Source organism: Coturnix japonica, chromosome 16 (assembly GCF_054131305.1).
Source record: "Coturnix japonica strain WE chromosome 16, WE-NBRP24, whole genome shotgun sequence".
Taxonomy (NCBI): Eukaryota; Metazoa; Chordata; class Aves; order Galliformes; family Phasianidae; genus Coturnix; species Coturnix japonica.
In genome coordinates this window covers 273,756-291,259 of record NC_140678.1, presented here as the reverse complement: position 1 = coordinate 291,259, position 17,504 = coordinate 273,756, and the positions used below count along the sequence as shown (strand labels likewise).

The window sequence follows — 17,504 nt, the reverse complement described above, 5'->3', positions numbered from 1 at the left end:
CCACCGCGGAAGTGACGTCATACACCGACATGACGTCACTCCCTCGCGCCACGCGGGGGTCACACGCTCAGCTCTCAAAATGGCGGCGGCGGCGGCGGGCAGTTGCCGGGTGAGCGCCGGGCGATGCAGTTGTGTCCATTCGGGGCCGGTTTTCGGGTCTCGGCTGCGCCGCGAGGCCGAGATGGGGCAGCGGGAGCTGCTGCCGGGGCGGGCGGCGCGGGGGAGCATCAGGTCGGCGCCGTGTGGGGCGGGGGCGCTTCCTCCTGTTTCTCAGCCCTCCTGCCTAGAAGGTGCATCGCCCCGTTCTGCACTGCGGGCTTGTCCTAATGGAAATGAGCCTCTCGTGGATGTAACGCTGCTCAAACGCATCAATTGTGCTTCAGGGAGGGGCCCAAGGAAGCAGCCCGATGGGATTTCCCAGCTGCAGCCTGAGTCTGCTCCCAGCTGTGACTGTCCGTTCCCAGGATCCTTGCTTTCCTTTCTTGGCTGTTCCTGACTGCTGTCAGCTCACGTTGTGTGCTAACTTCAACTTGTTTCTGTTGCAGAAATGTCTCATTAGTGGCATATGGCTCGTGCCTAGAAGATACCCAGTTCCTGCAGTCCACAGTGGTGCTGTGTACAGAGCGAGCAGGCCTGTCTCAGAGATCAACCAGGTTGGCTAATGACTGAATGTTGCACTTCAGGCTGTATCTGGTTTCCCATTAGAATATTGTGTCTGCTGGGTGTGCTCCCAAGCAGCAGCAGCTCCAAGCTGAATTCGAGGATTTTTGTAGTGGCTGAATGAAAGTGACAGAGGTCAGGAGTTGTGCTCTGCTCACCAGTGTGTTTCAGGCCTGGTTAGAGGCAAACTGCCTGTTAATGGCTACTTAGTGGCACCAAATATATGTCAGATACTTGGCTGGTTTGAGGTGGAGGTGGTACTTGTTCAGCATAGCAATGTAGGCATCAGAACATTTAGCACCTTTAGAAGTGACCTGGCATTGGGCTGAAGTCAATCTATCTGCTGGCTTTGATACTTGTTTAATTTCTATTTGGATTCTGCAACGTGTAACAATTTTTTTTAGTCTAGATGTTATTCTTCAGGAGGAAGAAAAGGTTTTATATCAGGATTTGTGGAAAACATCAAACAAGAATTAGCAAAAAACAAAGAGATGAAAGAAAGTATTAAAAAGTTCCGAGATGAAGCTAAAAAGCTTGAGGAATCTGATGCACTTCGAGAAGCGAGGAGGAAATATGTAAGTTTTTCTCATGAATTCCTTTGACATTTTCACTGTTTATTTGCTAAACTATTTCTGTTTGTAATGTTAAATTTGAATCTTCGTGCAAATAAACTATTTAGTGGTTAACATGCGTATTTTTACGAGAAGTTCTGCTTGGCTGGAAGTACTGGCAGGTAAATGCTTGCCCTGGAGCATTTTTTTTCCTAGTGAAAGTCCTCCCAGCAAGCTGCTCCCTGCACTTCCAGTTAATTCTACTTAGGTCTGAGCAGTTGTAGTTTTTTTTTGCCCTAAATTAGTGTTAATAGGATATTCTGTGCCCTAAGGTATTTTTGAATGAGCATCTTCTGCCCTCATACCTACATGCAGCATGGTTTCTTTTTTTCCACAGAAAACCATTGAATCTGAAACAGTGAAGACCTCAGAAGTAATTAAAAAGAAACTTGAAGAAATAACTGGTACAGTTAAAGAGGTAAAACATAGCTGTGGAGTCACCTTTCCTTAAGAGAGCTCATCTCTGAGCTTCTGTGTATATTTGAATTATCATCTTTTCTTGTTTTTCTTAAAGCTAGGTAGTTGTTATCTCAAAGGTTATCACTATTCCAGATTGTAAAGGATAGAGCTGTTATCAATGCTGCAGCAAATAACGTATGACAGATTTGGTAGTTGTGTGTTACATAGGACAGGTGTTGCCAGAGTATCCAGCGGTTCCTTTCAGATTTGGAGGTTGAAGATGGTGTGTATGTATGAATAGCAGCTATTACAAATGTGTATGTGACTGTGAGGAGTCGGAATTGTTGTTGCCAAGCCACTGTGTCCCAGTAAATTTCTCCTGTGACATATAAACTGCGTTTGCCTTAGGAATGGTTAGCCCTATTGCATGTAGATCTTTAGCATTCTTAAAAAAGGCTTATACAAAATGTGCTTCCACCTGTGTTTTTATTATTTTCTTCTTTATTTTCTTCCAGAGTTTGGATGAAGTAAGTAAGAGTGATATTGGCCGGAAGATAAAAGAAGGTGTGGAAGAAGCAGCAAAAACAGCAAAGCAGTCAGCAGAGTCAGTGACAAAAGGAGGAGAGAAATTAGGCAAGACAGCAGCTTTCAAAGCTATTTCTCAGGTACACCCTCCTACACCTTTCTGGGACCTAGTGCTGCAGACACAGATCACCTGAACTTGTGCTAAATATAAATATAGATACTGTGCTGTTATAACTTCAATACAACCATCAGCTTGCTATCCCAGACGTAACTTGTTAAGTAGAAAGCTTTGGTATTGATGTCTTTATATAAATATGTATCAGTAAGGAGGCATTTGTGTTAGTGTGTTGGTTGGTGACTCTGCACTTAGCAGGGGGGAACTAGATGGTCAGTATGGTCCTTTTTAACCCAGGCCATTCTATGCTTCTATGATTTGCTGAGTAAGAGAGATGAAAATAACACATGCTCTTATCTTTGTCTTTTTCCTTTGACAGAAGCAATTTTTATGGGAAAGAGGAGGGAACAGTAAATCAACCTAATAGGATTGCTTTCCTTTCAGGGAGTAGAAACTGTTAAGAAGGAAATAGATGAAAGTGTTTTAGGGCAGACTGGTCCTTACAAACGCCCAGAGCGTCTGCGGAAAAGAACAGAGTTCTCAGGCGAGAGGATTAAAGAGGAGCGAATATTTGAAGCTAATGAGTATGTATTTCATGTAATTTAGGATAAATCTTTATCAGATTGTACACAGAAATGTCTTAAACCTACAGATCAGGTTAAAAATCAAGTGCTGAAATGACTGGAGCCGGTAGATCTCTGGGGTTCTATCATAAGTTTATGATACTGAATTTTCTGATAGTCAAGCTGGGCATTTAAAAATATAAAGTGTATACGTAATGTTCTGTCTGACTTGCATGTGTTAGAACTGAGAAAATGTAGCATCTTGACATTGAGTTGTATTTGCAGGGCTAAATCTAAGCTTCTTTGCTGTCTTCAGTGCCTTGCCTCCACTAAATCATTTTTTTTTTTTAATGCTGTTTATCAGCCTCAGTACTATCGCGTGCTTCAGTGATATTCATCAGAATATTCATCTTTTTACTCTCTCACCTCCAAGTTATTTGTTTACAAGTTCCTGTCATCTGCACTTTCTAGGGAGGCCATGGGTATGGTGCTACACAAGGACTCAAGATGGTATCAGCAGTGGAAAGACTTCAAGGACAACAACGTGGTCTTCAATAGTAAGTGCTAGCTTTCACAATTGCTTAACCCGTGACAATCCCCTAGTTAATGACAGCTATAAAGAGATGAGAACATTGCATGAAGGTGAGAAGAAAACTAACTTTTGAAACTGAAACTTGTAATCAAGAAAGAGATTTAGAAGAGAACTAGCAGGTTTAATCTGCAACCCACTGCTTGTTCTTCCTTGTTCAGGAACTCGGTGGAAGGACTCTATGCTAACATCTCTTCTTGTTTCAGGGTTCTTTGAAATGAAAATGAAATACGATGAAAGTGATAATGCATTCATTCGAGCTTCCAGAGCTGTCACAGACAAAGTCACTGACTTGATAGGTAATGTGTCATCATTACTATGAAACTGCATGTCCAGCCTTCTGGCTCTTGCTGTCAGTGATGTCCTACATGTGATACTAACCTTTGGGAAAGAGTCTCAAGCTTTTTAGTGTTTTGCATGGATTCAGTCATTCTTAACAGCAACCTGCTGTTGGCAGTATGTTGGCTCATGCTTGTGTGTGGTAAATCTCATGTCTAACTTAGTCTGTTTCAAGATGATTCTTCCTTCCCTCTTTCTAAAGCCCAAGATCCATCTTTTCTCCTGGTTTCTGGCAGCAGTTGTCATTCTGCTGGTCTCACTGAATTGTTTTATCAGGTGGATTGTTCTCGAAGACGGAAATGTCAGAGGTTTTGACAGAGATACTCAAAGTGGATCCATCCTTTGACAAAGATCGTTTTTTAAAGCAATGTGAACGTGATATAATTCCCAATGTCTTGGAGGTAAGTTGGGGACAGAATGGGACACGTTCATTTTATTTTGTTTTCCTTTACTATGGAAGATTGCATGGAAGATTTTTCTTTGTTTTCTAATGATAAAATTAAAAGCTGGGGCTGTATTTGCTTCTGCAGCATCCAGGTTTTACAGCACCCTTCAGAAAATAGTCTTAGGAACAGGAATCGCAGAATGGCAGTGGTTGGGTCTTACAGTTTAGTTGAAAATCTTACCTCATCATTTAATAACCAAAGTCTCTTTTGTCGTGTACAACTGGCCATCTTCTCACATGAGAAACAGGGGGGATCAGAGTGACCTAAGTGAACAAACAGTTCTGAACTGATATCAGCTATTGGTGAAAGGGAAGGAGTGGGTGCACGTGCTCTGTATGATTTGGAGTGATTTGTAGCTGCCTGCTAAAAAAAAGGGCAAGTCCTGACAAATGGTTCAGTGAGCGCTTCTGTTTGTGGTGAGGGAAGTGCCCGAAACAGTGTTTTTAAAGATTGTGGTATAAATGCACTCAAAGAATGTTATGTTACAAAGTGTCTACATAAAATATGTAACTGTAGATGTGTGTAGTTCCTTGCGCTGTCAGAATGTTTCAGAAAAGACAGCAGGAGGAGGAAACTCAAAGAGGTACAACAGAAATTGTGTGACTGACTGGTGCATGTATCAGAGATATGGCTGGAACTGTAATGTCTGCAGTGAAGTAAGACCTCCCAGGATTTCTGGGTAGTGCATATTCTGGCAGCGGAAGATTAATGTACATCTGCCTTAGTGTGTGTTTACAGATCTTATTGCTGCTCTTTGTTAATTCCTCTTGCTCCTTTCCTGGTTCAGGATGTAGGATTTAAAGCAGTTTGCTGCTGAAACTGCTGATGTTTCAGTTCTCTGATGTGACATATTTTTAAATGCTCATATTTTACTGTTTTTTTTTTCTTTTTTCCTGTCTTAGGCTATGATATCTGGAGAGCTTGATATCCTCAAAGATTGGTGCTATGAGGCAGTAAGTAGAGTACTAAGAGTACTAAAAATGTCTAAGAAGGTTATGATTCTTACTTCTGAGTAGGTGTGCTGTGCTTTCTTTGCAAGCTGTGTGGCCATTCTGACTGTGATGCTGCTTATCCACTTTGCCTCTCTGCTCCCCCATTAAATGTGCTCATGCTGTAAAGCTCTAATGCAATCAGGTATGCATTGTGGACTTCTGACTGAGAATGGATGTGAGAGGAATGCTGTTTAGAGAGAGATAATTGAGATCTAATCCCACATGAGTCTAACTAGCTGTAGTTCTTCTAGTGGTAGTCAGAAATTGCTCATAAGACTCATCCATAAAAACAGACCAAGGTGTAAATGAGAGTTCTAGAAATGAGAATCCAGAAGATGGAGGCTCTTTGAACAGAGTCGTGCTGAAAGTATTCGGTTTGTGATGCTGGTCACTAACATGTTAGAGTACAAAGCAATAAGGCAGGTAAAGCAACAGAGCTGCCTGTGACTGCTGTCCCCAGAATCCCTGTTCTGTCATTCCAGCTTTACTCTGGTGACTTTCTCAGTATACTTCTGTCAGGTTTTTACATTTGAATGCTTGTGATGAAGGTTAAAAGATCAGCGTTAGGGGAATCATGGCAGGGACTCCTCCTGTTTGCTTGGTAGCTGCCAAGAATGCTGCGAGAATGCTGAAATTCAAATCTCAACAACAGTTCCTGATGCATAAATAATGAAGCATATGTGCCTAAAAGCAGCCAGGAAGAGCTGGTCTGACTGCAGGGCCTGGCTGGGTGTGAGGAAAACAGCTTAATTCCCAGACTGTTTCTCCTTGTTGGCTGTCAGATCAGAACTGCAAGTGCCCTGGCTATCAGTTGCACTCAGATTGTGTATTCTCTTGTAAGTGATGGATCTCTTGTTCTGTCCAGGGGAGATAGGATTCTTAGAAAGAATTCATTGTGTGAAGCACAGAGCATCTGCAGTAGCTTGTGGGGTATATTGCAAGATGTGTGTGTTCAGTATATTTGCAAAAAAAAGACTTTTATTCTCATATTTTCTGGTGGTTCTCTCTAAGCAGAAAATTCCTTTTTCTTTGACAGAGCAAATTCAAACATGTAACACAAGTTTGTTGCTTCATTTAGACTTACAGTCAGCTTGCTCATCCAATCCAGCAAGCCAAAGCCACGGGTCTCCAGTTCCACTCCAGGATTCTCGACATAGACAACATTGATGTGAGTGTCCTTTTCTGTATTTCAGCTTGGGAGTGAATTAGAAACTCATTATTTCAGGGGTTTTCTTTGCTCTGACTCTGTTTCTCCTCATGCTACTCTATTTACCATGTTTGCTAAGGGAGGAACTTAGTGCTTCTCCATTGAACTGTAAAAGTGCTCCATTTTTTTAATAGAGTTTTCTTTAATTGCAGCTGGCCATGGGAAAAATGATGGAGCAGGGACCAGTATTAATCATCACTTTTCAAGCTCAGATTGTGATGGTAATTAAGAACCAGAAAGGGGAAGTGGTAGAAGGTGACCCGGTAAGTGATGCTCACCATCTGAGTGTGGCTGCCCTAGGTCCATCTCTAGCCATCTCAGTTTGTTTGCAGCTACCCACATAGAAAAACTATAGTTCAGTAATTCAGTCAGTTCAGCAAAATCATCTGGGTATTTACAGGTGAAAACAGCTGCCTGTATAAATCAACTGTTATTACCCACAGCAAAGTCACTGTCCTGTAGTTAGATGTGGGAGTTTTTCTGTTTGCTATGAGAAATACTGAACTAAAATTAAAATACTCTTGGTAGTGGTGGACAGATGAGAAAGTGAATGAAAATATGGAGGGAATAAGAAAGCTGTGGCAGGTGGAATCATACAGCTCAGTTCTCTGAGTCTGGGTGCTTGTTGCTGTGGCTTTTTGGGCCTGTAGGTTCTCCTCAATCAGACATGCTTTGTAGACAAGGCTGCAGTAACTTGAATTTAAATTGGCTGGCAGAAGATGTGCTGGCTGTGAAATCCAGTTCAGCTCCATGTGAGCTATTTATCCCTGTCAGATTCTTGAAGTGCTACAGCCCATTAGCTGAACATTATCTTGTATGAGGAGAATCTACAAACATCTGGAAGAGACACAGAGTTGTAGATAATCTTAAATTCACAGTGAGGAGAGGAACTGGAGTTAGGAATACCAACAACCCTTTCTCTTCCAGTTCCTGCTGTGCTTGGCCAGCAGTCTCCTGGTCCAGAGTTGGCAGGGGTGTTGGTTTATGTTTGTTAGGCACAGATATTGGGAAATCCCAATTCTGCTTTCAGAAATGAGAAGTTTACAGGTTCCTAATAGTGAAATATTTCTAACCATAATTTAGTAAACGTAACAGCTAAACTTGTTTGTGATTTTGGGGCTTAGAACCTGGAGAGAAAAATCACAATGTTCTCTGGAGGGAACACAGAGCATCTCCACAGCCAGAACTGAGGTGTGGAACACGGTCTGTGACCATGATTCAAGCTCTAACGAGGATTTCCCTTCCAGGACAAGGTTCTGCGGATGCTGCATGTGTGGGCACTTTGCAGAGACCAGGATGAACTCAACCCCTACGCTGCGTGGAGGCTATTGGACATTTCCTCGTCGAGCTCCGAGCAAGTTCTCTGAGATGAATTGCATCCGAGAGCTTTCTGTCCCTCTCTCAAAGCAGTGCCAGCTCTGAACTTGCATGATGCACTGTGGGGGAGGGGGGCTAGAGTGGTTCTCTTTCAGAAGAATGGGCTATTAGGTGTGCCATCATTATACTGCTCCCCATTATGAACTGGACAAGTCTGACGTATCTGCCTTACGCTTTGCTGTGTAACGATTTGCACTGTGAGGATGTATGGTAGATTGTAACTCAATGGTCTAAGATACTTGCAGCTGTTGTTGGCTCCTGTTTAAATGGTGGGTGAAGGAGGATGTTTGGGTCCTGTACGTTGACCAGTGCTTCCAATGATGGGCAGAGGTGGATACTGATGAGCAGCACAGTGAGATGTGACAGGTCCAGCTTCAATATGCTGTCATCCTCTGATGGCCTTACATCATCTCTGAGAAGAGCTTTGAGGTGCTATTAAGGCACATTGGTCTCATTCCAGCAGAAGCCAAGACGCTTTCTGTTGCTGCAATGTCTTCACCAAACCAAATACAATCACGTCTTTGCACATGACTCTGTTGGAGTGGAACTGACTGAGGATGGAGATCCTTAGAAATATATGTCAATATACGTCCACAGCTTTGCAGGGGGAGTGTTGTTTCTGGTTTTTGTTCTATTGCGTTAGTGGGTGCTGCTAAATTGTACATGGCTGCATTTCTCTGTGGGCTGAGCTGGTGAGGTGGAGGAAACAGACACTCCAAATGGCTGCAGGGAACTAGGCATAGCTCTGAAACGGCAACCAGGAATAGGGTTGGACTGAACAGCGAGAAATGAGTAAGTAAACTGCAGTAGCAAGTAGAACATTTCCTCTTGTAGCTTGGTTAATTATTATGTGAGGCAAATGAGAGCTGCATGCTGTGCTCATCAAAACCTGCAGCAGCAGAGATGACCCACTGTCAGTGAAAGGTACCACCTTTGGGTGCTGTTCATGGAGGATTCTTTCCCATCACCCACAGAACCACTTTCCTTGCAGAAGTGGTGTTTCAAGAGTCCCCAGCCACCCCAGCAATGTCTACCAGAACTCTGCAGAACACGTATCTCCTGTGTCTGTTGCTGCCAGTCCCTGGTTGAAGTCTGCCCAGCACCATTAGCTCAGGCCATCTTGGCAGGAACCGTCTGCCTCAGTAATTTAATGAGCCCCCAGCTTAATGCATAGCAAATCTGGACATAAATAAAATAAAACGTATCGAAGTGGAGCTTCTTTCCAATTACAATTCATTAGCAAGCTCTGAGCCACTGGCCTGACCACAATCAATAATCCTGGTTAGGGAAAAGCAATTTATAACCCTCCCTAGAGACCTCGGGGGGATGCAGCCCTGCCTCACACCAGCATGATGTGATCTGAGCCAGCATCCTGCTGGAGCCTTCCCCATCTGTCCCACCTGGCTCTGTCTCCTGTGAGGACCCAGATACATCCTTCTTCCCTCCCCTGTCCCCTTCCTGACATAAGAATGCACCTGCTGTTGGGATCTTGGTGTTACCTGAGATGGGTTGACCACTAACAGCTTAATGGGGAGCCCATCCAGGCTGACCTTAAATACCTCCTGGGACAGGGCATCCACAACCTCTCTGGGCAGGCTGTTCTAGCGCCTCACCACACTCAGCAAAAATCTTCCAGCTGACATCCAATTTAAATCTCTCTTCCTGTAGTTTAAAACCATTCCCCCTTGTCCTGTCACTGTCTACCCATGTAAAAAACTGCTTTTCCCGCGTGTTTCTAAACTCCCTTGAAATACTGGCAGGCTGCAGTGAGGTCTCCCCGCAGCTTTCTCTTTTCCAGGCTGAACAAGTCCAATGCCTTCAGTCTGTTCATAGGAGAGGTGCTCCAGACCTCGGATCACCTTTGGGGCTCTTCTCTGGACCCTCTCCAACAGCTCCACATCTTTGCCATGCTGGGGACCCCAGATTTGGAGGCAAGGCTGGCAGCCTACAGGGCAGCTCTGGGTGTGGGAAAGAGCATTAAGGACAGTGTGAGGTCTTGATGCTGTGTGTGGAACATGAGGAGGGGTGCTCTGGCCCCTGACACTGTTGTGCCAGCTTTCCTGCCTGCCCACAGGGGCAACTTACTGCCCCAAGTGCTGTAATGGAGACCTCCTACCCGCTCCTGTCTTTCCTGCCCGCAGACTCTGCAGATGCTGCTGCCCTCCCTCCCTCGAGGCTCTTTGCAGCAGCTTCAGTTCCCGCTGCACTGTGACTCAGACCACCTGTGACCCTGAGCACGTTACCCCCCAGATCCCTGCAGGGGATGGGGAGGTGTTCAGAGCCCAGTGAGGTCAATGATATGGAGGGGGCAGCTCACTCAGACGCAGGCCCATAGAACCAACAGAAGGGTTCTCTGCTGTACCATCTCTCAGGACGCTCATGTTGCCTATGAAATGGGTTCATTTTAGCAGCAGATGACTCCAGAATGATTCATCTCCTTTATCAGATTGGCCAAACTGCTGTGAGCAGTCCCTGAGTGCTGCTGGAGAGAGCGGCAGGAGGGAGTTAATGGGGACTGTGTGTCTATAAATGTAAACCAAAACAAACAAGCAAAGAGAAACAGAACCCTTCTTTGGGGGGAATGCTTTAAGAGCACTTTTAAAACCTCGTGCCAATGTGGAGGGAGGGGAAGTGCTGCTTCAAGCACTTCTGTCTGAAGTGAAGCATAAGGAAAATGAGCAGCTTCAGGTTGGACCCTGGGCTGTGTCCCACACATGCAGGGTCAGAGCTCCCAGGGCGTCAGGAGCTGTAGAGGTGCACATGTTAAACCAGGCAGCCTCTTAAACTGTGGAGTCACTGCTGTGACTCCAGCATGGCACCAGCAGAGAACAAGCAGCACAACCGAGGCACGGAGTGTCATTAAAAACCAGCAGCGCTACAATTGTCAGCTCTGAGTTATGATCTGGGCAGCGGCTGCAGATGCCATCAGCAATTTACTTTCCAGAGGGAAAGTGCTCAGCACTTACAAACACTGTCTCCACGTTGAGGTGTCTACAGGCAGATGCCCAAAGCCAAAATCTCCCTCCCTGACATCACGCCGAACATCCAGCATTGCTGCTCCTCAACAAGCACGATCCCGTGCAACTTATTGTGCTGCTGGTTTTCAAACAGCTTTTGCTTGAGCAGCGACTACAGGTTGGTAGATGAATAAGACACTTTGATTCCTCTCCTTGATCCAAAGCTTGTATTTCCTTGCTATGCTTTCAGTTGGGGTGTTTTCTTTAAGGGTTTTCACTGCGGTGCTTCTGATCCATGAGAGGGGTGATGTGATGGGACTGACATATATTTGAAATAACACCCCCAAATGCCACCGTTTTTAAAATGCAAATAAATGCAGGAAGAGAAAAATAAAATCAAATCTCATGAAACCACTTTCTTGAAAGGTCGTGAAAATATCATTTGGAAGAGTGATTTTCTCTCACAGAAACATTTACTGCTGGAAAGGATGCAGGGCTACATTACAACACCCTGAGGGGTTCCAGTTGTAGGGAGGTCTGTAAGGACGCAGTGACTGCTCAGACAGGAGAAGCTCTTCAGTGCATGTTTGAATGTCTGCGGGAACACACGCCAAGTGCTTGCAGCAGTGGGTGGTACCTGCACGTCCCTGCCAGGCCGCTCTCCCACCGCGTGGGTAGGATGGTTTTCTCCTCCAAATGGCATTTATTCTTGTCGCTGCCAGTTGCTGTGTGGGTCTGCGCTGAGCTTCTGAGCTCTGCTCTGATGGAGGATGAGCTCCTGCAGTATCTGTTGACACCACCACGTCTGATTTCCTTGGTAACATCGTACATACTCTGACACAGGCTCCTGTAACCATAGATACACATAAGCAGTGCACAGCAATGCTGCTCCGTGCTATTCTCTTAGATGCCATCAGCAACAGCTTGGGCAGCTCCCAGAGCAAAAATCTTTCAGCCTATAGAAATGGAGAATTGTATGGCTGAGGGTGAGCAGCCCCTTCCAGCACCAGGGGGCTGCACACTGATGTTGAGCTTTCCACCCCATTTGAAGCAAAGGCCCCATCTGACCATCGGGTACCTCTTGATCCCAGAATGAACTTCTGAGCCATGTTCCACTTTGGCAGCTGAGCAGCTCTGCTCTCATCTCTGGGCAGATGTGCTTCCAACCCCAGGGTGGGATGAGGGGCAGGGGAAAAAAAGTGGTAGAAGTGCTGCTGCACTACACATGGGCCTTGAGAAGCTGCTGCAAAGTGCCCTCTGTGACTTGAGGGGGCTGTGCCAAAGCACCTCCATTTAGCTCAATCCCCTGAAGCCTTTGGGGGTTCTTCCAAACCACAGGACTCCTTGTGTTCCTCCCAGCACTGGGGACAGATACAGGATTCCCAGCTCCCAGCAGGAGCAGCCTGCCTGAACACAGCATGTGCTGAAATATGCTCTTGGGGTAAGACCAGCATGGACCTGTGGAAGTGGGAATTATGTAGCAGCCACAACTTGTTCTGGCCCTGGCAAGCGCTCCAGGGATGTAGTACCAGCAGATACAGTGGTACTTCTGGGACTCTGCGGTTGCCATACACCTTTGCAAAGTCACTCATCCCCACGTGTCCACGTCCTCTGGTGCCCCCCAGCACCCCCGTATTCCACTGCATCTCCAAAGCACGCTGCTCCCTGCATCCCTATTACTCCTAAGGCTTTTCCTGACCCCCCGTGTCCTCGTGGTCGCTCCACACGGTGCGACACCCGAGCCACCCCCTGCAGCACCACACGCACAAGCATCATGCGATCTCCCTTCCCTTCGACAACACCCCCGTGGCACCCAACACTCCGTCCCGCAGCCCCGAGGTCCCCTGCAGCACCACACCCACTGCCCTGCGGCTCCGAGGCTCCCCGAGGGATCTCATTCCCCAGCATTACTCCCACCTCCACTACAAACCCGCGTTCACACACACACTCCCCCGCAAGGCAGCACATTCCCCCGCATTCCCCACAACCACCGCATCCCTCCAGCCCCGCGGGAGCACCGCACCGCCGCGCCCAGCGCACGCCCCCCGCATCCCCACGTTATCGCCTCCCACCCACGCCGCACCCCAGCACCATCCACCTCCTCCCTTGCCCCCTACCCCAACCCCTTCCCCCCCGCTCCCGGGCCCCACCCCGGAGCCTCTCCGCTCCCCGCCTCCCCTCCTCCCCCCCCCCCCGAAGCCCAATCAGGGCGGGTTGGACGAATTCAAACCCCGGCCCCGCAAAGCGCTGGTGGCGGTTCTGCTGCGCTCCATCGGCCGGGAAGGCTGCGGAACGGGGCTGGTCCGGATGGGCTCGGAGAGCCGCGGGGTGGGCGCGGCCCTCTCTTGCCGCCCGGAGCGCAGGTGAGCCGGATGGGGGGCGGGGGGGCACAGCGGGCACCGCACCGGGAGGGTGTGGGGGTGATGCCGGGAAAGTTTTGTCGCGTTGCCACCGAAACTGGAGGTGCCTCCCCCGCCGGGATACGCCGGGCACCGTCCGCCGGAGGCTGCGAAGCGTAGGGAGAGACCCCCGCCTCGCCGCTCCCCACCCCCCGGTCCCCGTCTCCGTCCCGAGCAGCTCCTCCGGTGCGGCTGCATCGCCTGCGGTGCGCCCTGCGGAGCGATGGGGCGTCTCCTGAGCGGCAGCGCGGCCGGGATCTGATGGTCCGGAGCTCAAAAGGGGGCTGGGAAGAAATACCACCGCTACGTCAGAACGTCGGGCTGTGGACGGAGGGGGGGGGTCTTAGTTTTTCTTGGGGGCAGAAGTTAAAAATAGGGAATTTCTGCGGCTGCTGCAAAACTGCTGGTTGTGGAGTTCTTGCAGCAGGATGCAGTGGGGTGTCTGCAAATGAACCCTTTGCGCTGAAGGTCTTTAGAGAATACCCACCCTCCGGGTCTGGAGTGCTGGTGTGCATCAAAGAAACTTTGAATTCGATTAAGTTGATTTCTGCCTTCCGGAGCTGTGTGTCTGTTCAGAAGTGGGGGAGAACCGCATAGAGCCTTGGGATAAAGGAAGGAGCCAAAGAACAAAGCAGGAAGGAGCTGGTGAAATTTAAATCTCAGCCCCCATAGGAAGAGTTGGAGCTGCAGGAACTCTCCTTGCTATGCTGGGAGTGTCAGTGAGCCCTGCCCATGGCAGAGGAGATCCAGCTCTCCAAAGCCTGGGAAGACAGTGTTGAGACTCTGCTTGGAGCAAGCAGTTTTTGGTGCAGAGCCTTTTGTTAAATATAATGGTAAAAGCTGTTGTTGGCAGTGACAGGTATGCATTTAACAGTATCTATAGAACTCCCAGCTTTGCATCTCTGACATTCCCATCTCTCTGCTGCTTTCTCCCAGCTAATTGCAATTAGCCATAAATCAGCCCCAGAGTAAAGGAGGTAAAATCCTTAGGATGGCAGGGTCCACTTGTCTGCAGCAGAGGGGGAAGTGTGGCTCCAGTTCTGTCTGCTGGACAAGCCTCACTCGATGCACTGCAAATGCCTCAGCACAAGCTCAGGTGGTGGTACTGCAACAAGGCAGCTGCAAAGCTTTGCCCTCTGGTTGCTTTGCCCTATCAGATCCTGGTCAGTTTAGGGCACAGATCATGAGCTGAGCAGAACCACTGCATGCAGTGGGGATTTGTCCCCCAGGGCACTCCGTTTGCAGCTAGGCAGAGCAGGCAGACTGGGAGTGTTCCTTGTTGATGATATCACCCTGTGCCAGCCCGTTCTGCAGCTGGGAGATGGCAGAGTTGCAAACATTCTCCTGGTTCACTTTGTGTGCGGTTCTTGCTGTGCTGATGGGCAGGTGGAGGGGGTGGCAGGAAAGTGGCAGCCCTGGCTGCCTCCAGGTTGTCTGGGCAGGTGGGCTGGGTGGCAGTGGGCTCTGCTGTGTCGTGCTTCTAAGAATGCAGCACAAGCTTGGTCCTTAATGGCAGTAAATACCCAAATCTTCAGGCAAGAATGCACTCTTTCCTGAAGCTCAGGAAACCCTCCATGAGCTTCTGTGGGACACGTGCTCAGGAGCATTTCCCGTGGCTCTGCTACAGGAGGGGAAGGGGCACTGTGCATTTAAGAAAGGCGTGCTGGGCACAGTGGCAGTGTGCTGCTCCCCCTGGTAAGGACTCAGCACTACTCCATGAATGCAGAGCCCCCGCAGCACGGTTTGCCTGCCAACCTGTTCCCCATGCGGGGAGAGGCCAGCTGCTCCCAGCAATGTGCCATCCACCTGTTGAAGGCAGCACTGGCAGAGAGCAAGGCATTGCTGCCTTCCTCACTGTGCTGCTAACAGAGAAATGTCATCTTTTTCTTAGAGCCTTGTAAACTCCGCTGTGCTGCCTGCAGCCTTGCAGGGACCGCTCTCCCACTCCTTACTGAGGGTGGAGTGACACCAGCACTCCTTGGTGACCATGAAGAGGAAGGGGATGGAGCAACGGTGAGCTCTGGGTGGATGCTGCTAAGCCAGAGGGCTGCAGCACAGGCCTGTTTCCTTATCTGAGTTGTTTGCTCATGGAAGCTGACACGGGTGACAGAAGCTGGTAGCATCCTCTGGTTCCTGGCTATGAACTGTCTCATACTGTGAAATGTCAGTAGATCCCAAGCCGGTATGTTTTCTGAACAGCTGCTCCTATGGAGAAATCACTGTTGGGGTGTCAGGCGCCTGGGAGTTGCTCTGATTTCACAGCAAATATTGCCTACAAAGTAAAATCTAATATTCTGCATCTAATACCTACAAAGTAGAATCTAATATTCTGAAGGGGGACTTAATGACCATTAGGCTGCTGTTTTCCTGCTCTCAGTGCAGATCTGCACCACTCAACTGAAGGCATCAAGACAAATGAAGAAGACTGACAGATGACAGATGCAGTGACCTGAACCATGACTTGTAACCTGGGTATGAGATGTGAGGACCTGGTGTGACCCCACCCCAGAGCCCCCCTGTAGACCAGGCTGGCCATGATGGAGGCTTGTCAAGAGGTTTAGGACACATATGAGTGAGATGCAGTCTGTTTAAAGGAATTCCCATCAAATACATTTCAAGAAGGCAAGTGACTGTTCTGAGCATCTTATTTCATTGCTCAGTCCACGGTACCGTACAATGACAAGGAAGGAACTCTGCTGGAGGGCAGGTTGGGGTGGATAAATCCCTGCTTGCACTTTCACAGCCAGGCTGGATTCATCCACAGAAATAGCCAATCACAGCTATGAATGCTGTTGCATATAAATTGTTCCAGGCAGGACAGCAATTCAGACCACAAAATAACTGATAATCTTCTAATTGTAGCAGTGGTTTTCTTTGGAGCAGTGTATTTGCCCACTTGATGAATAATTCATAGAAGAGCCTGGTAATTAAATGTTAAAGACCTAATTTGCTTAGCATTGTTTGTTCTTATATTACTATTTAAATGCAAGAAGTCACCTAATTGCTAATTAAAAATAGTACAATTACATACCATCTTATAAGAATTAGTCAGCATTTCTGTGCATTGTTTGAATAGAGCATACAAACTTTCTTTTTTTCAGCAGTTATCTTGTAAGCTGCTATCCCATTATTTGTGTTGATGGAAGGCATACAACCCATCTTCCTTTAATGGTTATTAAAAACATGAAGAAAAATAATAATTAAAAAATGTAGACTGCCCATAGAGAATCGCTGTGGAGGTGCTTAGCAGCGATCCCTACATTCCTTCTTGATTTCCTTGCAGAATGTTCCCTGGACATCAGCCCCCATTGCATCTGAGGTGTTAGACTGTGTATAGTGCCCAGTAATGGGAGGGAGCTTCATAGATCATGGAGAGAGCAGCACAGAACATTCTAGAAGTTGTCTTCAACCTGAGAGTAAAAGCTGAAAAATCAGGTGCTCCATCTAGCATTAAAGATGCTTTAATGATGACAAAAATCATGAAATAGTAAGGGAAAGTAAGACAAAATTGCCTGAAATCTCTTGATGACATGCTGACAGGACTTTTGAAGCTGTTGTTTGCTATTGTCATTGGAATGTCTGGGAAGGAAACTCTTTAACTCCAGTGTGGTGTTAGAAACAATGTGTATGAAACCCAAGGGGAGTCCTTGCACCTGGTGGATACAAAGCTCCCAGTACCTACTACACAGATAAGAAGTGACCTGTTCTGACATGGGTGAAGCAAAGAGCAGCTCATAGAAAAACAAGACTGTGAGGCCTTCTCATTCCAAGCAGGGCTAAACTGAACTAGCACACTTCGATTCCTTTTGCTAAGCTAATATGCTGGTCCTTAAACTAACTAATGATGAACAGGAAGATCATGGGGTTAACAAGGAACCTGATGCATAAGAAAAGAGGGGGTCTGAAGGATCAGGATAATGCACTGGATATAGCAGTGCCATGGGCAGGGGTGTGTATTTAAGCCATAATTCCAAGAATTCCTGCTGGAAGCTGAGAGATTAATGAGTAGAAATGAGACAAAGGAGGAAAAAGCACGTAGACCACTCTGAAAGTAATGCTTCCCATGTATTTCCATGGAAACTACAGCAGACCCAAAGAGCATAATAACACTATTTGATAGAACAAATTCTCAGCTACAAAACATCCTTTTTCAATATAGCCACCACCATTAGCTGTGCATTTTCACCAGCAATGAGTGAGAGTTGCATGTTGTACTTGTACAAATCTGTACCAGTGGAGGTGACCCGCTGTTGATGTCACCACTGCTAAAGCAAACCTCCCATCCCTCACTGTTCTCACTTTCACTGTTTGCTCTCCATAAATGT

The 17,504-nt window shown here is 47.3% G+C and overlaps 1 protein-coding gene across 4 annotated transcripts; it reads left to right on the top strand.

Moving 5' to 3' along the window:
- The first annotated feature begins 61 nt into the window (after positions 1–61).
- Positions 62–8,433, top strand: TIMM44 (translocase of inner mitochondrial membrane 44). Of its 4 annotated transcripts, none has more exons than XR_014934972.1 (13): positions 62–109; positions 546–653; positions 1,065–1,235; positions 1,609–1,689; positions 2,186–2,335; positions 2,755–2,894; positions 3,345–3,430; positions 3,669–3,761; positions 4,078–4,202; positions 5,150–5,200; positions 6,276–6,407; positions 6,599–6,709; positions 7,694–8,433. XR_014934972.1 is itself a non-coding variant. In XM_015886140.3 (13 exons), exons 1-13 carry the CDS (start codon positions 80–82, stop codon positions 7,811–7,813), a joined length of 1,356 nt encoding a protein of 451 aa, XP_015741626.1. In that variant the 5' UTR covers positions 62–79; the 3' UTR covers positions 7,814–8,433. The 4 variants fall into 4 exon arrangements, 2 of the variants coding, with proteins under 2 accessions (XP_015741626.1, XP_015741625.1); XR_014934971.1 differs by having other exon boundaries at positions 62–452; XM_015886140.3 differs by having other exon boundaries at positions 6,318–6,407.
- Positions 8,434–17,504: the final 9,071 nt, after the last annotated feature.

Coding starts and splice junctions, on each gene's coding strand:
- TIMM44 (XM_015886139.3), top strand. CDS start 408: ATGGGATTTCCCAGCTGCAGCCTGAGTCTGCTCCCAGCTGTGACT. Junction 3,431..3,668: donor CAACAACGTGGTCTTCAATA/GTAAGTGCTAGC, acceptor TTCTTGTTTCAG/GGTTCTTTGAAATGAAAATG. Junction 5,201..6,317: donor AAGATTGGTGCTATGAGGCA/GTAAGTAGAGTA, acceptor TGCTTCATTTAG/ACTTACAGTCAGCTTGCTCA.